Here is a 22,784-nt window from a genome sequence, read left to right as displayed (position 1 = left end):
ACCCATATTTAAAACAAATTCAATATCAATCAGTCTAATAATATATGAATATTCATCAGTGGAAATGATACTTATAATATTATAGTTTATTTGTTAACCTATTAATAGCTAAGGCAAAATTCTAATGTATAGAAACTGTTTCAACACCGACTTTGTTCAATGTATATAACTGAAAAGTGATTTTTTGTTTCGGAAAAATTTTTATTTTTCTATTATTAAAACTTGTTAATATTTTACACGTAAATATACTACAATTGGCAACGTGGCCTCAAAGGAATCGATCTGATAACTGATTATACATGACATGTGTTTAAACTAGGTTAGCTTTACAGTTAATAAAAATTAACATTTACTGCTTGTTTACAATATCGTATTAACGCTCAAATATATTAATAGAAAACATGTCAGGTCCTGCTGTAAGTAAAGCGGGTCTACCAGTGCCGAGAGCAACGAAAATAATTAGGTTCATGAGAAAAGGTTGTACTAACAGGCCCTTTTATCACATTGTTGTCTCAGATGTAAGTAAAATGACAATAATTTTTGTATATAGACAAAATTGATTGAAATATTGTAGATAAGAACTGACCAACATGATCCCGAAATAGAACAAGTTGGAACGCACGATCCGTTTCCAAATGAAAATAATGAAAAACTTACTTCTTTAAACTTCGAGAGAATAAGATATTGGTTATCGAATGGGGCTACAGCTTCAAATCCTGTCCTCGAGCTGTTGGGTAATAAAATTTTTTCATTGAACAATTTCAAATCACACTTTCATTAAAATTGTAGGTCTTGCAGGATTTTATCCAATACATCCAAGAAGTTATATGACTGCTTGGCGCAATAGAGAAAAGGCAAAACAAAATGTAGAAACAGCAAGTGAAGATAAAACTTGATAAATGGAGTTTATTCAATATCATTGAATAGTATGCATTAAGAATATACATGTAATATACAGAGTGTATTAAAGTTTTAAGTACATTAAAATTTGTTTTAAATTGACATTTTTATGAATAATATTCCATACAATAAACTACTTCATTACTTTCAATTTCTAATTAGCTAATAATCAAATAACATTAAATATTGGAACAATGGAATGTATTAGGCATCTGTAGTGCTATAATATCTGACCTTTACTAAGTATTCATAAATGTAGCCAGGGACAAATGTATTTGATGAAAATAATTTCAAGGGTAATTGTGTGAAAAGTTACCACAAGTATTGTTACAAATTGGTTAGACTCTTAGTAGCTGCTAATTTGTAGATTTGAATTTGAAATATACTGCCAAAACCAGAAATGAAACTATTGTTTCCATGTATGTTTAGTACTGCTAAGGAACAAAGAGATGGCGCTGAAACGGGAACTTGAGTTTGCTATCTAAAGGAGATGGATGATCTGATATTTACCAACGATATACAAAAATAGATTTCAAAGACCTTAGTAAAATGATAATTGATTTTATAGAAAAATCGCTCACGGTTAGGCTCCGTTTTCATTTGTACTACTACAAATATACTATTAAATAATTTGCACCCCTCCAAAAAGCGAAGAACATATTGTGCTTACTGCAAACGTATACTTCTGGGAAAAAAATGGAAGGAGTAAATATCTTTATTTTAATTTGTACTATCTTAATATGTCAAAATTTTTATTTGCATCTCTCTAAAAACAAGGAAAAAACATGATTTTTTAGGGCAGATTAACTGCTCGGATTATTATTAACTAATTTGTACTCTCAGGAGAAAACATAAAAGAACGTTGATTCTAATAAATTATAATCCTCACAGAATAAAAATTAGATTGTGGGAATACATAGAAAAATATTATTTTCATATGCTAGACCATATAAATAGTAATAGTAGATTGCGCGATTCATATACTACCCATATATGTAATACGATGCCGATAATATTCATTTTCTCTCTCATTTGAGACACTTTATCTATACTGCGCATGCTTGAGAATGCGCAGAACCGAGCTGAAACCTCGGAGAATAGAGAAATCGTTGTCATTCTATCTTCCTTAGTCGGAACAGTTTCCACTTCTAGAAACTGTCCATATAGAAGTATTACATATATGATTAGGATGTGGTTCATCTATGTATTCAGCACATTTTTAGCGTCTGCTAAATCAAAATAATCTAACATATTTTATTCATTCAGAATTTTATTATTTGTAGCAAAAGTGATATCAAATAAATAAATATTTATTGGTTTACGTGAGAATCTATAGATTTAGTAATGAATAAAGAAATGGTTATATTCTAACTGCTCTAATAGTTTAAAATGAAATTGAGTTCACTGCTCAATTCAATTTTATTATTGTCGGATTATCTAATCCTAGATTTGGGATTTTTTATTGCTCATACGTAGAAGATACGGCCATTGAAGTAGTCCATCATTTCTTTATCGGTTTTTAAAGGGGTAATCAATAAACAAATAGAAAATTTGATACTACAAATTGAAATAAATCTATTTTCGGAGAGAACTGTATTTTCTTCGCATTTTGAGGGATGTAAATTATTTTACTGGTAGTTTGCAAAACCAATATTATCGAAATAAAGTAAAAATAATCATATTTTTAATAATAATTGAAGTTTTGGTAAAACAATGCGTTGGAATTTACTAAATTTTACAAGGTTTGGAAAAATGTTTACAAATACTACTAAAGATTTAACAAAAATACAAATTTTGTATGTTTTTATGTGTATTTACATATTTATATTTCAAGGACGAGTATAGGCTGAAATTCTGACGGATTATTGATATTGATTACACCTTAAAAAGAACAAAACGAATTGCAAACTTAAGAGACCGATTCAAAATGATTTCTATTCTACTCGACATTGATAAGATTGATAAATAATAGATATAAATAATAAATTTTTTAGATAAAATATTAAAACTAGATTAAAGATTAATAATTATTTTGGTGATACTGAAACGTTGCGTTATAAAAGGTAGGTAATCAAAATATGGTTTGTGGTAGTAGTACACAAGAAGATAAAAATGACCATGAACGATATACCACGAAATTTTTGGGCACAAATAAATTATTGTTACTGGGTACTGGAGAATCTGGTAAAACTACTATTATTAAACAGATGAAAATTTTGCACATCAACGGGTATTCGAACATGTAAGTATGTCTTTCTTTGATTTCCTATTGAGTGATTTTTTCTAAAAGATTTTCATATCTGATACATTTATTTAAATAAAGAAAGTATTTCATTATTCTCTTTAGCGCGAGCGCTTTAAACAGATGGTTTTTTTGTCGATTATATCTATTCAATGCATTAATCGTGATGCAGTACGTATACAGGATAAGTTTTGCAATAAACTTAATTAATTGCAAGTCATTTTTTGATAAAAATGAATATTGTACGTTTTTTGGTATCATGCAATGCTCTTGCTATTGCATAATGACTGTAATTACAAACTAATTCTTTTCTCTTCCGTTAGTGAGCGGTCGGGAGCCGTTACGCACGTATGCCTTCTGAAAGGCCCGTCGCCTCTCATTTAAATCTAATCAGGCACCTTGTCTTAAACCTTTAAACGCCACTAGGCAAACTGTAAGGCTTGCTCAAATATTTGAATCACACCGAGTCGTCCGTGATGCCTATAATATGAAGATTGGCCAGTAAGCAATCGAATTTCGCGCCTGTGGAACAGTTAATTAATAAAAGAGTGCATATATCTATGCCTTAGTTTGTCTTATCTCAGATTGGCTATCTATGTATATGTGGCAGCTATCCTTCGAAAATTAAAAGTAAACACTTTAAATAACGAAAATCACGAATCACAGAAAAAAAAACTCAGTTTTTCGAAAGTGCTTCAATTGTTTAGCTAATCCGATTGACCTGATTCCAATCAAAAATAACTATTGGACGACGCCATATGAAAGTTGTTCGTTCTGTATTCATTTACATACTGAAAGTTGCATTTTGAGTGTTCCACGTAGTGAAAGTGACAGTTCCGTACTGCAAAACACTTTCGGGACGCTCTGGAGTAGACAACTTAAACTTCCTTAAATTCTAGCCACTTCAATGTTGATAGTTGACAGTTTCACTTCGATGATTTTGCATAATTTTCTTACACTACAAATATGAATCAATTAACAAATTCTATCGAAGACACAAACACATCTACAATTTGTATAGAAATCGCAAACACATCTACAGAGATTCTATCAACATCTAGTAGAGATATACATCAATCCAATAAATATTAATAATTGTCTTGGAGGTACAATCATTTGCAAATAATTAATAAATTAATATTGACATTGCAAATATCATTAAGTACATTATATTGTTCAATAAATAAAATGTTTATATTTCTCTATTATTTATTTTCTTTCCTCAGTGTAATTTAAAAAGTTTTGGATCTTATGCGTCGTCTAAAAAATGTTGTGTACGCCGCGGCTGAAAAACTCCTTTGTAAGACTCGTCTGTTTTTTCAGACTCGTCCTACAAAGTAGCACTTTCAGTCCTTGGCGTAAAAATAACTATTTCTCTATTGAAGTACATCTTGTATGCGATGAAAATAACAAAAAAACCGACGGAGTTGAATGAATGAATCAATCAGATGTATTTTTCCTGCGCTTACTGTTGACCATGATTTAGCATCTTGCATCGTACTTTGTCTTGGTCTCATTGTCAAGTGATCTTCAGAAAGACACCTATATGGGTGTTGGTAGAAATTTTTCGTTATCTAGGTATCTGTCCGGTTTAGAACACACTAAGTTGGCGTTTTCGAAGTAACAGAATCTGTTTATCGAGGTTCAAGATGTCGGAAATGAGTACATTCGCTTTTACCAATATTTGGATCGCTTGATTTCCGGATTTTTGAACTGGATTTATAAATTACACGACACCGTAATTCATTTTATATAAAAATACACTTTTCCTCAATAATCCACTAAATAAGATAGCGTAATCGAAGTTTGAATATACCTAACATCGAAGGTAAACCTAACCTAACCAGAAAATGGATCCGTTCTTTGGTCTGTTTAAAAACATTAGAGACAGATTACAATTCAAATGCGAATGGAAGTTGAATAAATAAAAACGTGGAAAATTATTTGTCGTTTTTTTCTTACTATTCTTTTTTCCCCTCTTCAGTCAAGCTCTATCACTAAAAATAAAATAAAACCTTTCATTCAATTCCATAAATCCAGCTCATAAAACCGAAACGGAAACAAACCAATTTAAAGCGCTAAACCGGAAACAAACCAATCTAAAACGCTAAACTGATAAATTAGTATAAATAAGAGGGAAATATCTCACAATATAGTTGCGTTCTTTTTGCGTAAAAGCTCATTTGATTTGTTTTTTGATTAGTGCCTAGCGATTAACATCGTGCTAGTGCATTTTGGTTTAGAATACAATGAACCAAATTATTGCCGGTTTTAACACTACCAGCGCCCTGGGCGTGATTTCTACGGTGCTCCCCAATCGCAATTCAAACCCATGCGAAAAAAGGGAAATGATATAATGAAATAACCATTTATCAAAAGAAATAATCATTTATTATAAAAAATAACCGTTCATTAAAACGAGCTAATAAAATTTTGGCCTTCCTAAAAGTGAACTCTTATAAGGTTATCGAGGTCGATGCTTTCAACAATTCATCTTCAATTGACAAAGTTGCTAAGTAAGACAACATGTTTCTTTGTGATAGGGGATTCCCGATAAAATAAACTACATGCAGTGTTCTCATCCAGTGTTGCCACCTTATCCCTTTTGGGGCCAGATCTAGCATTTTTTACAGTAGGTGAACTCGTTGTTTAATTATTTAGCCCGGAAAGAGTAATCTAGCCCTTTCACATTTTTTTAAAATTTTGCACCAAAATCTCAATTTTGCATTGCACCATCCTAACGAACTTTCGAAGTTTGTTTTATAGGTATTGATTTATTCATATTGTTGTGGTAGATTTGTTTCGATTATGGCAACTGCATCAATTTAGTTTTATTGAGATTTAAATTAAAAACTATGTATTAGAACAAATTGTTGTCTTATCATTGTTACAGCAAGCGTTTTTTTTTCGGTCATCATTTAATTTGCTCTCCATCTAGCCCGATCTAACCCTTTTTGGCTTTAGCAACAGCCCCCATTACTAAAACTGAGGTGGCAACACTGTTCCGATCGAACAGTTTCATTACTGCGTTTCATTCAAGTGTTGCCAACATAAAGATTTAGGGAATTTACGAGTAAGTAGACCTCGGACTATGAACGATGAGCCGGTGCCCTGGGCGATCGCCAAACCGCGCCCTACCCTAACACCGCTACTAAACTGAATGAATGTCTCAGTTTGTCATTGTCATCAGCTCAATATCATTTGAAAAGGAAAGCTAATTTATCTTAAATAAAGCTACAAGAACAACAAAGTTCTAAACATTTTTTTCAATTCCATCTATTCTACATCCAAAAAATTGAAGTTTTTTTGGGAATTTGGGAATCTCTTAAATATAAACAATTAATCAATTATTTTCGATACGTAACTAGTAAAATAAATATATTTTGGATTTTTGCAGTGAACGTAAAGAAAAAATTCCACTTATAAAACAAAACATTCACGAGTCTATATATGCTATAGTTAGTAATATGGATAAACTTGATCCGCCTGTAGATGTAGAAAAAGCAGAAACTAAAGAGTCCGTTGACTTTATTTTGAAATTAGGACCCACAGGACCTAGTGAATTTACAGAGGTAAAAAAATGTTATTTTACTAGCTTACACTCATAAAATATGAAATATACTTCAACTTCTATGTTTATAGCGTTCCTTTTGAATAAAATTTCCGATAAATTCAATTCATTTAACTCATTCAATTTCATTCAAATCAGATGAATTGAGATATTTACTTTACCTCTTACCGATTCAGCACCAAAATTTTACGAAAATAACTCAATTCGTCTTATTATCTCTGTAAGCCAGAGGTAAACCAATATGATTACATTTTTTATCACTTTTGAGATTTTTACTATAAGTGACTCATTTTTGATGGATCTTCATTGAGAAAAATAAGATGGTAGGTGAAATAATATATGGCAATTTTCATCTACCATCTTGTTTTGCATGTAGGATAGTTTTCTCTATGAAAATCCATTAAAAATAAGGTTAAAAATCTCAAATGAGAAATCATGATGGCTTACCTCTGACTTATATATCTATTATTTCACTTTTGTACTCAGAAGTGAATTTTAGGTTTGAATGTAATGAGCTGAGTGAATGTCCCAGTATATCATTCAATTTGACCCACCCTTATCAAAGAATGAGCTGATAATAGCTGCTTTCCATTTACACCAAAACTCAAATTATTCTCACTGGTGACATCAGTTCCATGCACGTTCCTTCTCAGTCTTAGAAGTGCAATCTGTACAAGCTTAAGACCGTGATGCTTTAGTGAGTTTTGTGCACTCAGATTGAAAGTGAGGTTGAGGATATCATGCTGTCAGATCTTGTCTTCAAAATAAGCAAGTAATTACACAATACCAACCAAGTTTTTGCTGTGAGTAACAGACAGTTTGATCACCAATGATAATTGTGAATTTAATGTGGTCATTGTGAATATTAACGCACACTACACGTTCCTTTTATTCACTGATCAATGACGTCATTATCTGAGTATAAGATACTCACATAACTGTCTCAGTTCACATGAATGTAACTTGTAAGCAGCTAATATCAGCTCAATTTGAATTAAATCAGATGATTGAAAAGTAATTGTTTTAAATCATAAAAAGGCAAGAAAGAATAGAAATTAAATAATATATTATTTATTTAAAAACTAGAAAGAAATATATTCATACCCTGATCGGTATTATAGAAAAATATTGAATAAAAATCCTTTCAACTTAGCCCCTCACTGAGTTGAAAGATGTGACTTGGAAATTTTGAGTTTTGTTGTTTCTACTTTATTTATAGGAGTACGTACGTCATGTAAAAACAGCTTGGAATGATGGAGGAGTAAGAAAAACTTTTGAAAGATCCAATGAATATCAACTTATTGACAGTACAGAGATGTAAGTAAAATTTTCCATTTAATAGCCATCGTTAAAATATTCATGTGTGCTTTAAACAAACTATACAATTAATTATACGTCGAATTTCAACAACAATTTCCGAACTCGCCGCTACCAAATCGTTCAATAGTGTAGAAGACGTACCAGAAATTCTCAAAAACGGACTCGCGTTGTTTTGGACGAACGGTATCTATAATATCTAACGAAAATATGGAAACAGTGGCGCTAGAGTTGAGCAGCCGAACCAATCTGCAGTGCAGCTATCGGGAGAACTTCAATTATCCAATCGTTCTTTACGTCGAATACTGAAACGCATTCACGAGTTATGATTTCGATCGCAGATTGGAATTTTGCGAGTCCAGTTCCAGCAATCCATTTTGTGGTCGGATAAAGCAACCTTCAAGCTAAATGGTACGGTCATTCGACATAACTGTGTGTGCTGGAACGATCAGAGCCCTCACGTCTTAGTTGAGAGGAATTAAACCTGCCTGAGGTGTATGTGTGTGGACAGATATTCATGCGTAAGGTCCGTACTATTTTGAGGACGTAACGGGCCAAAGTAATTCGGAAATGCTCGAGGATTTACGTGGGCAAATGAACAACGAACCAACACTCGCGAACATCCAGCATTTCATGCCGGATTCGCATTATGTATGCCGGAGTACATTAATGTTTATTTTGGAGAATGAATAGGCATACGAGGATTCGTTAAGTTGCTCGCACGGTCGTGTGAGGTGACACACTGTGATTTCTTCTTGTGAGGTCTTCTCAAGGACTGCATTTTTGCAAGAGGATCACGCACTCTTCCCGACCTCCGAACTGTAATTGAAGAAGAATTTGAAACTCTTTGCTGAACCTGTCTCTCCGTTGAGAAACCTTGCCGTAAATAGATTGACCAAGACAGGCATCAATTTGAACACCTTCTTCGAATTCTTTTTGTAATTTCCTGACGCTGCATTTTTTCCTCTTAATGCAAATGTGTTGTCTCACTTATGCCGATCTCTTTATTATATATACATAAATTTTTTAATTCTTAGAACTTTTTATATGTTTTTGCTAATAGATGGATAATTTAATGAACAAAATTTTTGACGTTTCGATCTAATTTTCGTCTTTATAAAACTATAGTCTGCTATTGACACATCCTATAATCTCTTACCACATAAATATCAAAATAAAATCTGTTATGATAATAATAAATTTCCTAATTCTTTAAATATTTATTATATTTTATCATGAATAAATTATCTTATCTGAGCGACTCGTACGCGATCTCTGTATTATCGAATACACGTCGTATCTGACCGAAATTTTCAACCAACTCAACTACTCCTCTTTTCTATCACAGAGTCAACACATATCTATCCAGTGTGAATCTGCAATTTCCAAATATCTATGATATATCATCAATAGATGTTAACCCTCCATAGACAATACCCCTCCCTACTACAGACCTAGAACTTGACCACCCCAATAAATTAGAAGCACCGACATACATAATAAAATTCCTAAGAACCTTAAGTAAATACAATAACTTTGACTTTCTAGTGCTTTCTACTCCGAAAACCTGTTGAAATTCTTTGTACTTCCTCCTATTGCATCTATCCATTCTAATGAACCTTTTGCCATTGAGGAATTTCGGAAAATTGGATCTAAAAATATCTTTATAATAACAGATTCCCGAAGTTCACTAAGATAAATGTTTATTTATTGTGTGTTCCATTCCACGCCGGAATAGAGGAAAATGAAAGAGCAGATGGATTAGCAAAAATGCATACAACATCGAGCAATCAGTAAAGAGTAACTATATAGTACATACCGATTTCAAAGCATTTTTTAAGAATAAAATCCAAGAAAAACCTAACCTAACAATAAAGTTAAAGTGAACAAGTAATACTCTCCCGTCTAAGACAAGGCGCAAATTAGGGCAAGTGTGACGCAGCACAGCACGTAAATTTGTAATCTACCAGATTGAATACATTGACGCAAATTGATGAAGCAGCGTGACCTGACAGACTTGTCCCGCTGTCATTCAGACATAGTGTGGGTGACTAGTAAGTCGTTCCTTTATTTTTTTACGAAAAAATGACAGAAGAAAGGTTAATAAAGGCGGTAAGGGTACACAGAGAGCTTTACGATACAAAAAAAGGTGATTATATAAAGACGAAGCTGAAGAATCGGATTAGGGCTGATATTGCAAATGATTTACATTTATAAGATGTCTTATCGAATCATATCATGTACTAGTTTCGATTTATTCGGAAATAATTAGCAAAATTAATATCACTCATTTTAGTTGTAATTGTAAATTTTTCATAGGTGTTTTATCTTCGATATAATAAACTCATTAGATCATCCGATCAGATTCAGAATTTAAGTTCAATAAAAACAATTGTTTTGTTCGATTGTCAAAATTGTCATACATTTCTTTTTGCTGACTAGTCACAAACTGCCAATCAAATCCAAACCCCACCGTTTCCTATTTGTGTCTCGCTACATCACACGTGCTATACGTGTCCCAATTTGCGCCTTGCCTAAAGGCCGCTTGACATGATGTTTCATGTAAGATCTTGACATTATCGGTTTTGTGCCATTTTTATTACGTACAAGTTGCACTTTTTACTTAACAGATCAGCTGACTTTTGTATAACTTAGCTTTGTTATTTTCATTGATAAATGGTACAAAATATTAGATCAAATTTGATGTTAGGAATTTGTTTACTTTTACTGTTTACAAATACTTGCATGCAATTTTTTGCACGTTGTTTTGCATGATGTGAAGCGGCCTTATGAATCGGACTCGTATCAGACATGACTACCGACTAGCAGGGTATTAGAAACCAATGTGCAATAGTGAGTTAACTGTCTTAATTGACTGTTAATTGACTGTATTCAACGGAATATCTACTTCAAGGAGATCCAAAGAAACTTATGAGCTACCAGAAAGACTGCGAACTAAGTAATTAAATCTAGATTTTAAAGATCCAATTTATTGAACCTCAATCAAGGCAACTTAGCATGGTGCAAGTCAACTTGCATATTTTATAGAGTGAAATGGAAATGAAAAGTGAAATAAACAAGAAAAAATTGGTCAGTGATGAACAGGTGGGTTGTACCGTGAAAAGTAACTAGATTTCTCCCTAGAATTGCAACTTGCACGAAATAAAACGACATCAATCCGGTAATGTTGCAAGTGCGACATCTTGCATGTAACAATCAGCTGAAATTAATCTGCGCATGCTTTTGATCAAGAAATATTGCGTCGTATTTTGTATTGCATCATTTCAATGCATCATCAAGGCTTTTAATCGCCAATGCGTGGTTAATCTTAATTTTGGTCTTAATCAAAAATTAATTTTTTATTTATTTATTAGATTTTTGAATAAAATAGACGAAATCAACGACCCGGAGTACATACCAACGAATCAAGACATTTTATTCTGTAGAGCTGTAACAAGATCAATTACAAAAATTGAGTTTGATATACCAGTACCAAAAAAATACGGTGGTGGTACCGCAGAATTTTGGATGTTCGACGTCGGTGGGCAAAGAGGAGAAAGAAAAAAATGGATTAAAGTATTTGCTGGAATACAAGCAATATTGTTTCTTATAGCAGCTAGCGATTTCGATATGACATTAAGAGAAGATTCCTCTGTTAATAGACTGAAGGAAGCCTTTAATCTCTTTAGAGATATATATTCGAGTGTGTAAGTTATATTTATGTTTTTAAAATAAAAAAACGGGGTCGGAAATTCTCATTTTCTATATTTTTGTGTAGGTATTAATAAAGGGCTTCATTATTCAGATCAAACGCTAGAATAATTTCATATAATTTCTACTTCTTCATTAGAAGTTAATACTGTTACGAACAAGTTTTCGAAATGGGTCCTTAGCCGGCCCTGTCCAGCTACACTGGAATTTTAAAATTCTGCGAATTAATGCGGCACCTTTTATCTGTTTTCTTTATAAATGGCGGACGAAACTATTTATTATAGAAGGCGGTTTGTTTATATTATTCCTCTTAAGTAATTTCTAGGCAAATCTATTTATTTATTTCTTTTTGTTCTAGAACTTTGTAGATTTTATTTATTAGTTTTAAAAATGATTTGTGTAAGCGGAGTCGAGTTTTAAATAAATAGTGGTACTGAAAAGAACGAATTAGTAAAAGTAATCAAAGAGATTGTTCAAGTGATATTTATAAGTAAATTATTAGAAGTTGAGTGTACTCTTTAGTGTGTAAATAAATTAAGAACGTAAAAGACATTGTTTATTACTTCACCCCACGAATAGAAAGAGTGTAAATAAAAACGAAAAACGTTACATTGGTGTCAGGTGTGGGGTATTGTAAATAAATAGTGACATAAACATGGCCAAGAGACTAAGTGACGGAACTGAAAGCCGAACTGGAGGATCGTGAGTTGGAAACGTCCGGTAAGAAGAGTGAATTAGTAGAAAGTCTCAAGATGGCACTGGTAAGTGAAGGCTTTGATCCAGAAACATATTTATTCAAAGACGTGTCTTCCACTTTGATCCCGTCATTTTCTACTAAGATAGACGAGAAGATTTTGACATTGAATTACGAAATTTCAACTCTGAAGAATGATATTTCGGCCAATTTTGACCACAAGATTTCCACAATGAAAAACGATATTACGACTAATATAGATGAGAAGGCTTCGACCATGACGAGCAACATTTCTGCCGAAATTTTATCATTGAAAGTCGAGTATATTGTATGGTGTATAAATAAATTAAGAACGTAAGAGACAGTGTTTATTAATTCACCCCACGAATAGAACGAGTGTAAATAAATACGAAATAAGTTATAATACCAATAAGGACATTTTGTAAGTTAAAATTGAAATTCAAACAAATTGAAATCTTTTAAATGCCGTTTAAGCACAATCTTATTTTTAGGTTAATTTTTATGTATTTTATTAAAATCAGGTGTATTTCTAGTCAGGCGGGGTTTCAGCTTCTGAATTTGGGGGATCACGAATTAAATTAAAAAAAAAATAAAGAAAAAGCAAAACTGTACTCGGAGCTTTTTATAGGTAAATTTTTCTGATTGAAAATCATAAAATCCATATAAAGAAATAAAATTAGATTAATTTATTAAATAGACTTTTTCGACATTATAACACAAATTCCAATCTTCTTTTTGAATATTTTGAAAATCTGTTCTGCTTCCACATCAATATATCTATGAATATTTAAAAGGACGAGTCCTCTGAGACCTTCTTCTCCCATAGATGTTCGAAGCCAAGTTTTTAACCACCGTTTGTTAAAAAGCTTCGTACATACTGGTAAAATTGTAAGGATACGTAAAATATTAATTGGTGGTTACATATGTTTGTCACATTCTATTATATTACGAAGTCAATGAGATATATCTGTTCCATGTGTTATTCCGGCTTTTCTTTGCCACCTCGCAATTCTTCCCCTAATATTTGTCCTGAAAGTCAAGGGGGTTATAACTCCGGTCCCCCCTTTAAACCGCGTCTGTTTCTAGTAAAATTTCATTAATTCACCTTGAAAGTTTAATTTTGTTGGTTTATAAGCTACCATGTTTTTGACATCTGTCACTCTTCTTTTCTGTTGACAATTAAGGAATACAGGAAAACAGCTGATCTACGTCAAAATGGCGGCGATTTTCATGTATGTACCGTGTTAGCTTTTATTGTTTTTTTTCAGGAATGAAAGTTAAGAGAATTCGACATACTTTTTACATCTGTCAATGCAATTAATATAGCTGAAACAGTATTTTTAATCAGTCTGCGAATAAGCTTTTCACTGTTACGTGCAAGTTAATCAAAGATAAGTGAGTACTTTTTAACTTTGCAAAGTGATAACTCAGTGTCAGCTGAAAAGTACAAGGACATACTTAGAGATTTAGGTGGAGTTAACACCATTTCATTAGCTGAGTTTAGTCAGAATCCTGCTCATTTTCCACAAATTTTAAATATTTTTGCTTCTTAAGCTATATTACCGTATACCTCCTCTAAGCACAACACTGCATAGTCCAAAAAAACCGACAAAGCCACGTTTCCAGGAGAAAATTTCGAACAGATTTAAGTAGCTTAGATATAAATATTATTTAACTAAAAGGCGCCACATAACTTTGAAGCTAGCTAATAGAACTTTCAAACCTCTAATTAATCCCAAGAACATAACTGAGTCGTAGTCAGTTATAGCTTTGTTCGCGGGTCAATAATGAATCGATTCCGAATGTAATCAATTGTAATCAAATCAAGATCGATTCAGGATATTTATAGATTTACCGTAAACGGAACCCATGTGAACCGCGAACACGGACTTGTTACTTGAAAATGCGCATCCTTCGCGAATAAAGCTACGAAATAACGGATTAAATGTCACCGCCTCACTTTACAATAAAATGTAATAGACCGGTAGGAATTGGATCGAAGTTGGGTACTGAAAGGGTATAAAAAATATTTACTTAAGTTCCCGCTGACATTTTCTTGGGAAAATTAGATTTTCCAAGAAAATGAAATGTCCTGCAGTGACTTTCGGATTTTTGCTGTTTATAGAACGATAGTTTATCATCTATTTTATTATCAAAATGATAAAATCATGGAAAATCGATTGTTTTACTTTCATTTCCAGGATAGATATTTAAGCCCTATGAACCTGGTATGTATCAGAAAATCGCGACATTTTGTTTGTAAAGAAAATCATATTTTCCCTGGTTTTTCAATGGAAACCCAAAAAAACAGCATATATATATATATATATATATATATATATATATATATATATATATATATATATATATATATATATATATATATATATATTTATATGGACTGATTAATGAATATATAATTCAACATTGATTCTCGTAAATTGATGTTTGCATTTTTATCAAAACTGATTGTTCCGTGGCCGTTTTGAAATTGACCCCGATTGACGGTTTTCTTTAATCCTACTAATATTTATCTATGCTCTTTAACATTTTCTTTTTGAAAATAATAATTTATAGGTCTGTGAAAGACGCTGCCATGATTGTTTTCCTGAATAAACAAGATGTGCTACAAAAGAAAATTGAACAAGGAAGAAAACTGGAAAAATACTTCCCTGAATATACTAATTTCAAGCCAAACGGGAAAGAAGAATGTAACAATGAATATGATAGAGCAAAAATATTTTTGAAACAAAAAATAATAGTAAGTATGGAATATATGGGCGACAGTTAAGCCCCTATCCGATTATTAATCCAGTGATTACGTTGAAAAAAACGGGATAGATGTGCATATTATTCAAATAAGCAAAAATTTTGATATTACATAGGAAAGATGATGCGGAATCCATGTAACGGAGAGCTGATGGATATATAGGACTCCCGTAACCTACCGACTAAACCGCCATCTTCTATCATCTCCGTCCAACCAGAGACTATTGTGATATTACTTCTAGTTGGTGTGTATGGGTACGTTTCTGAGATATTGTCATAACAGGCAACCGTCTACATTCTTTTGTCTAAGAATTCTCTCTGTATAGGTGGCAACCAGTTGCCAACATTCTACCTTGTGCAGCATCACCTGGATTATCAGGATTCATCATATCGTGAAACATCAAAAATATTCTTTTGGTAGCAGTCGGACCTCCGGTACTTCTCATTACCGATTTTGTGACTTGATGCTTTGCTTGCCCTTTTCTCATATGTTCACCAAGGGCCATCTTCTCAGTATCAGCATGGCAATGGATCGATAATATTGGGTTTCCTTTCTGTTCCTTTCATTGCTGACGGTAGCAATGTCGTCGGCATATCCTAAAAGATAGCGTCCTTCGGGTCGCCTCGGATAGTGTGTAGTGCCAGCATAGTAGAGCAAGTTCAGATTTGTCTTTTATTTTTTATGTGTTGTTACTTATTTAATTTGAAATGTATTATGTAACATTAAAATATTTATTTTAGGGAATTGCTCAAACACCTGTATTCATCGAAAACATGGGATTTGCACCAGGAAAGAATATTACTGAGCAATTACCGCCGAGAGAAGTTTACATTCATTATACTATTGCTACCGATACCAATAATATCAAAAAAGTTTTCGATTCTGTTCATGAAAGTATCCTCAGAAAAAGAGTTTCAGAAATTGGATTATATTAAATAAAATTGTTTGTCAAAATGTTTTTAAGCTTAGCTCAACCGACCTACAAACTCCTTTTATCTTGGTAACGTAGTTTATGAAAAAAGAAGAAATAGCATTAATAACCACAAATCACTACATATTATAAAACGAGAAAGAGCAATTTGAGGAATTTTGATCAAATTTTGTAGACTGCATGTGCAGTATTAAGTCAGCCACACCCTAGATTAAATACTACAAATATACAAGGTGACAAATGGAAAATTGCTTAAAGTAGGTTCGTTCCAAACCATCAAGAAACCGTCCTTGGTACGGTGAAGATTCTGCGCAATAGATATTACGTGTTCCAACCGAACAGTTACCGTTATGCGAACGATTCTGTTTTGTGTTTCAACCGATTTAGGAATTGTTTGTGAACCGTTTTCGGAAGAACCATACATAACCGGAGATTGCGCAGAAAATATCATTTGAACGCTTCCAATAACCGTTTCAAGAATGGTCCAGACTAACAGGTTGGAACAAAGCTAGTATATGCTTCCTCTACTCTACCGCAGTTTCTATTGAGACGCCATAAAGAGCAGTACCTGTACTTTAAAATGAGTGACTTTACTAACGAAGTAAAGGTGTATCTCATCGAGTGCTTTTATTCTAAAGGTAAAAACTATACTGAAGCATTTGAAGGGTTTCATACTAAGTTTGGAAGTAAAAAGTCAGTCAGTAAAAATACGCTTAGAAGGTAAGAATAAAAAAATATATATTCGACTTTATGATATTACGAAGTTTATGGTGAACGCGGTTTAGGATATCCCAAAGACACACATGTATAGAATGGCCCCCGTATTCACCTGACTTAAACCCGAGTGATTTATTCTTATGGGGCTTCACGAAAGATTACTGTTATGTAGAAAAACTCGAGACTAAAGATGATTTGAGAGGAGCTACTAGAAAAGAAATTTTTTGATTTGATTATTGTGCAAATACAGATGGGGATAACTTCGAAAATATTTACCATTAATGGTCAATCCCTAGCCAAGTCTCATCTTTTTTTTAAACTTAATTGTGTCTGTTGAAAATGTTCAATTGAACCGAAACCTATTTCAAATAAAAATTACTACTTCAGTGACTTCTCAATGTTTTTATTATTTTCCCTGCACCTACCTGAAAATTATAAGTGATTACTTTAGGCAACATCCCATTTGTCACCCGTTATCACTGTTTTGATCTCTTTCGCAACGCCTCGGACATTTAAATCGGTAATTTTTAGGGAATGTTTTGGTCGAGATATCGAGTCGAGGGAGCAGTCTTGATATCAGATTCTTTGGATCATTTTTAGGTAGTATAAGGGAAATTATGTTTATAGGAAGGTTTTTTGTAGTTGGTGCTGATATAGGAGTTGCTCCTCTGCAGAGCTGGGGTTCGGCTATGCTAGCTAAAAAGGAGGAAAAGCGACGACCATTGGTCAGAAGAAACGAAGATAGAGCTCTAGACAAGTTAGCTCTTTTCGGTTTGGGTATTTTGTATATTTTTTGTTTTTTTTTATTTTTAATTTAATTGGGGGCGGTTGAATACAGCTACTGTTGCATTATTCGTTTCTTCGCATTTCTGAGATATCTGTAATATTTAATCTGGAACCAGACTACATAATTCATTCGAATGGGAGGTTTTCCGACATCCCCCGTATAGTCTCTATTTTATGCATAGTTTCCGAAAACAACTGTCTAGTTTCTCTTTTCAAGATCGGACGATTTTATGGCCTAATATATTAGAAATCAAGGCAAAACTTTCATTTGACAATGAGGCAATGAAGTACTTACTACAAAAAATAAACCTCCTCAGTCGACTCACTTTTTTGCTTGGCGAGTGACTTTTTAAGATTGGATACCAAAAAAAGCCAAATTTGGAGAGTACAGTAATCGAACAATCGATTTGGAGAGTACGGTAATCGAATAATCGATTCCTCGGACCGAATAAATCGATTTTTTAAATAGATACGTTGTACTAAATCGATATTTTATCCTTGAAAATCGACATTCGATTTTTTCTCTTTTTGACAAAAACCATAAAATTATGTACAACTATCTGAATGTACTCGTAATATTACGGGGTTACTGGTCAATTATTCAAAAATTCGCGAGATGGTTGCGCGTTTAATTTCGGATGTAAAAAAGCAAATCTCCATACATAATACACTTGTAATGGAAATGGATTAAAAGAATTTAAACATCGCAGGCAGACATGCACTTAAATTTTGATCTTATACTTTACTGGCAAAAACAAAAAAACTTTATTCATTACTCAATAGCCGTGATATATATGAGTTTCGAGGGATCGTCTGTTCGCTCGGATCCTAGTAGACTTGTCATCATCGAATCCCCTGAACTATAAAATCCCAGATTTTACTGATAAGAGAGAGATTGTTTATCATGCAATTTTTCTTGTTTTTCACAAACCGGATTCATATTTAAATCATAAATACAAACTTAGGAATAAATTAATTTTTGGAAATCGATCTTTAAGACATAGATTTTTTTATGAACAATCAGGTTGCTATTGGAATCAATTTAGCCATGACGAAAGCTTAGGTGTGGACTAATGCATTATCATGGTAGAAGCGCACTTTTTCCTTCACCAAATGGGGCAGGTTTTCTCTTTAATTCGGCATACTACAACCCTTTGACCATTTTGCCCTTCACCGGATAGCCATCTACTAGAATGTACTACACAATAGTAAATTGAAATACTTATCGGAGTGGCCTTGTATAAATACTAGGGCCATTTGCCGTTGAATATATTGTTATTTATCTCCATATTTTTTATGTAAACTGTCAACATTTCATATAAATGTGACTGATTAAGTTTCATTGTCGCTCCTCCTTAAATCGCTCTAGTATAAAGGGAGCTTGTATCCATGGAGGGTCTTTAATCATCAAAGATACTACATAATGTGAAAAATATACGACTCTCAATATATATTTTACGAAACCCCACTATTAATACATACAAGGATTTGAAATAATTTAACACTTAGTAATAAACTTTATTAGAAAAAAAAATCGGTAGTTATCTTACTTTAACAATGACCATTTCAGTTGTTCTTTGGCAGATTGAAACACCTATAAATAAATTATGTTTCAATATAAAAATATAATTGTCTAAATACTGATATCTTCACAATTTGTATTATATCTATATAATATTGAAAGGACTTACAATACAATTTTTTTAAATGAAAACAAACACAAAATAAATTATAAAAATTTATATGTATTTTCCATACTTATTTTACCAAAACAAAGAATGTATGGCATTAGTTACCTGGGCTACTGTTTGCTCCCCTATAGGAATGTCGTCATTTCTTAAAGCAACCCTAGACACTACTGAATTTGGGTCAGCATCTATTATTATCCTTAGAAAAAAAAAATTAAAAAAATTAATAAATCCAAACTTAGAAATTCTAATAAGTTTTTATTTAATTACTATAGTTTTGTGTAACCAAGATGTGTAATTAACACATAAAAATCTAAATAAACTATTATAGCGAACACCAACATGCCAATGAATATCTTTTGTCATTAGTATGTAATTTTGGAATTCATTGTAATGTATATGAATATAAGGAAGGATTCTTGAATTATAAAATCTTTTATGAAGGATCATTCGATTAGGACAACTTATCAAATAAGTAGAAAATTAGACACAAATACTTGACCCCCTCAAATTACGGAACAGTTGGTTAACTAATTATTAAAAAAGTAACAAATTCAATAATCTAAAGATTTAAACATCATATAGGAGATTGGAAGGATAATAAGTACTACACTGGTTTAAAAAAATCAACTATTTTTTTCCTTTCAATGTAACTGATTTCAAATAACAAATAATTAAATAATAGACATAATCGCATCAAAAACCTTTACAGTACTTTTGAATACATTGAAATCAGTTTTCAATGCTTTCATTCGCTTTCATTTGAATCGTGCATAAAACATAAGTTTTTCTCAATGAATTTGGAAGGTAAAAAATTAGAAAAATCACGAAAAATATGTTGTTTTATGTTTTTAATACAGTTTTTTTGTAAAAAACTATAAAAGATTGTGAAAGTCATCATAGATTGTTTGGGTTGAACTTTAACTGTGAATAACTTTCTTGACTTTAACTTTAAGTTGGCTTAGAAAAAAATTATTTTGAACCTTTTTTGTTAATTTCCTACAGAAATATCTATTCCTTTTTACTACACAATAATTCATTGAAATACATTAAAATTCCAAAAAAAATTACGATGCGCCATTCTAAATATTAATATTAAGAGCTCGAGCTTTACCAGTCTTTTTTTCATCTTGAATGATATTTTCATAGTAGTAATAAAAATTAAGTTTTTTTGTCCCTCCCTTGTCAGTATGTTGTGATTGATCCAAAATAAGTAGTTTAGTTTTATACCTCTAGATAATGTCAATGTGGGCAGAAAATCTAATATCATTGTGAACCTCTATATAGATAAACTGTAGGTTCGAACCAAAAAGAATTGGTGAGAAAATACTAAAGTAATTTTCTATATATGCTCATAGGCTCCAAGTAGTAAACTATTCAAAGAAATTGTATTCAAAATATAAACTTGATAGGAGAAGTCCATACCACAAGAAGCACCAATAGTTTAGAGATATCAGAAATTTATGTTGTGTCAACAACATTTAGATAATAGTCAGGCACTCTACAGGTCACCCAAACTAGAAGATCAGAAAAGTAAATTTCAGATCACATGTTACACTCTCGATTACTATTTGAGATACAAACTAGGTATTTATGATTTTGAGTCATGGTTTTCCGTCTAATCTAAAGAATTTAGCAATTATGTGTAAAAGTTAAATTTAAAAAATTAAGTCAGTTGGTGATTCAATGGATAGAGTTCTATAACTTACCTAAGTCTTTAGTATATAAATAGGAATGATATAAGTAAATAAAATAGCTCTAAACATACCCTCCATCACAAATTTCATCCATTGCCAGCATAAGAATATCCATAGACTCTAAAAATACCTTTTTCTCCATGTTCTTCTTCAATATTTGATTAACTGTGTCATACAAGCAATTCAATACACTCATAAGAATGATCTGAAACGTTCATTTCTGTAAAATTCCAAAATATATTTTAAATAGAATTACCTTACCTCATTTTCATGTGAGCTACCCATAACATAAAAGAATAAATCTACATTACTCTTATAAACACATGTTAAACCATCTAACATGATAATTTCATTATTTTCTCTATGAGTTTTATTAAATAAATTTTTCTCGAAAGCTTTCTCCTCTTTTGTTGTTGGAAACACTTTTTTATCAAAGTATTTAGCTAATAGTCTGTTACCGTCATAATCTAATATAGCTATCCCTTTTATTGTATACAATGTAGGTTCCTACAAAAGTTTTCATTATAGAACAAAATTCATAACATGTATTGCATTTGAATCACAGAAGATATGCAATAAATAATCCATTTAAGTAGCATAATACATACTAGTAACGATCCCTCCATTATTAAAAACTTTATATATGTACACGTAAACCTAAATACTGTAATGTTTTTTCTTTTACTACATTGACATTGACATAATTATTCAATCAATGAAAATTGCAGAGCAGTACAAAGAGTACATTCCATCAAGCACGTTCAAGACCACGATCTTTCCCATTCCACTCAGTCCAGAGCGTTATAATCGGAAACTCAATGGAAATGGATTACGAGGCGTTTTGAACATTGAGATAAATCTTAAGGAATAACAATACAGAAAAAATAAAGCGAAATCTTTAAGAGCATATGTTATAATTTGTAAGTTATTGAATTTTTAAGTGAAATACTTAACTGATTTACATTAAAGTAAAATCAAAATATGTTCTGCGGCGATAGTAAAATGTTTGGTCGTGCGTCACAAGAATGCTTCAAAAGTACTTATAATACCCCATACCGCATCAAATAATGAGATAAATTCTCATGGTTGTAATCTGCGTCGCTTCAGTTTTGAAAATTCCGCTAATTCTTTCAATGCTCACTCCGACCCACCTCTTGACAAGGGTCGGCGTAAGCGTAAGTCATTCATGACGTCATGAGTGGCGTTCTCGCCTTGACCACAACGATTATACTCCCAAGAGTATTTCAGGCACCGCGCCGTGAACGCTTCGTGGAATGCACCCAAAACAATATACTCGAAACCACGCTCAAGACTGCCAAATTACATAGAGATATTACAGGTAATATCTCTATGCCAAATTACCGTTCAGTGATTGAGTACCACACTGTTTACAGGTTATAGAACTGTAAAAAATATCATTGATATTGTAAAGTTTAATTCTAATAATAGATGAATTTCTATATGTATTTTTTGAGGTACAAGATAGTTATGAAAGAATTTTTCACATAATCTATGAAAACTCATTTTGAAAATGACAAATCAAATTATTTTTCTATACCCTTATAACAACATATTAGACTCCGTTTTAAAAATAAATTTTCCCACCAAACTTCCCTTATGACCGACGCACACGACAACGATTTATATTAGCAATTTGACTATGCCGGCCGTTATTGTAATATTATTGAATGTGTATTAAAATTAGAATATTTTTACCGAAATGATGGAGCCTTATTACA

General features: G+C 32.2%; 3 protein-coding genes across 3 annotated transcripts; 2 read left to right on the top strand and 1 right to left on the bottom strand.

The window, feature by feature from the left end:
• The first annotated feature begins 283 nt into the window (after nt 1–283).
• On the top strand, nt 284–1,002 carry LOC130444641 (probable 28S ribosomal protein S16, mitochondrial). The gene is made up of 3 exons (XM_056779895.1): nt 284–518; nt 575–734; nt 790–1,002. Exons 1-3 carry the CDS (start codon nt 402–404, stop codon nt 894–896), a joined length of 384 nt encoding a protein of 127 aa, XP_056635873.1. The 5' UTR covers nt 284–401; the 3' UTR covers nt 897–1,002.
• A 1,817-nt stretch (nt 1,003–2,819) lies between these two features.
• LOC130447093 (guanine nucleotide-binding protein G(f) subunit alpha) lies at nt 2,820–19,194 on the top strand. Its single transcript, XM_056783754.1, has 6 exons — nt 2,820–3,142; nt 6,540–6,714; nt 7,933–8,030; nt 11,405–11,737; nt 15,034–15,217; nt 15,967–19,194. The coding sequence occupies exons 1-6, from the start codon at nt 2,979–2,981 to the stop codon at nt 16,159–16,161; spliced, it is 1,149 nt and encodes a 382-aa protein (XP_056639732.1). The 5' UTR covers nt 2,820–2,978; the 3' UTR covers nt 16,162–19,194.
• Nucleotides 19,166–21,759, bottom strand: LOC130447105 (coatomer subunit zeta-1). The gene is made up of 5 exons (XM_056783765.1): nt 21,654–21,759; nt 21,307–21,552; nt 21,117–21,250; nt 19,457–19,547; nt 19,166–19,254 (listed from the first exon to the last, which is right to left on the bottom strand). The coding sequence occupies exons 1-5, from the start codon at nt 21,669–21,671 to the stop codon at nt 19,207–19,209; spliced, it is 537 nt and encodes a 178-aa protein (XP_056639743.1). The 5' UTR covers nt 21,672–21,759; the 3' UTR covers nt 19,166–19,206.
• Nucleotides 21,760–22,784: the final 1,025 nt, after the last annotated feature.

The sequence above is a fragment of the Diorhabda sublineata genome, chromosome 1, assembly GCF_026230105.1.
Source record: "Diorhabda sublineata isolate icDioSubl1.1 chromosome 1, icDioSubl1.1, whole genome shotgun sequence".
In the NCBI taxonomy this organism is placed as follows: Eukaryota; Metazoa; Arthropoda; class Insecta; order Coleoptera; family Chrysomelidae; genus Diorhabda; species Diorhabda sublineata.
The sequence above is the reverse complement of the archived record's forward strand: the minus strand, read 5'-3'. Positions and strand labels throughout refer to the sequence as shown.

Excerpts from the sequence above, each read along its gene's own strand:
- LOC130447093 (XM_056783754.1), top strand. The coding sequence starts at position 2,979 with ATGGTTTGTGGTAGTAGTACACAAGAAGATAAAAATGACCATGAACGA. Across the intron at positions 6,715-7,932 it reads GACCTAGTGAATTTACAGAG|GAGTACGTACGTCATGTAAA; the intron begins GTAAAAAAATGT and ends CTTTATTTATAG. Across the intron at positions 15,218-15,966 it reads TTTTGAAACAAAAAATAATA|GGAATTGCTCAAACACCTGT; the intron begins GTAAGTATGGAA and ends TATTTATTTTAG.
- LOC130447105 (XM_056783765.1), bottom strand. Across the intron at positions 21,251-21,306 it reads GTAGCTCACATGAAAATGAG|ATCATTCTTATGAGTGTATT; the intron begins GTAAGGTAATTC and ends TGAACGTTTCAG. Across the intron at positions 19,548-21,116 it reads GATGAAATTTGTGATGGAGG|GATAATAATAGATGCTGACC; the intron begins GTATGTTTAGAG and ends TTTTTTTCTAAG.
- LOC130444641 (XM_056779895.1), top strand. The coding sequence starts at position 402 with ATGTCAGGTCCTGCTGTAAGTAAAGCGGGTCTACCAGTGCCGAGAGCA. Across the intron at positions 519-574 it reads ATCACATTGTTGTCTCAGAT|ATAAGAACTGACCAACATGA; the intron begins GTAAGTAAAATG and ends GAAATATTGTAG. Across the intron at positions 735-789 it reads TCCTGTCCTCGAGCTGTTGG|GTCTTGCAGGATTTTATCCA; the intron begins GTAATAAAATTT and ends TTAAAATTGTAG.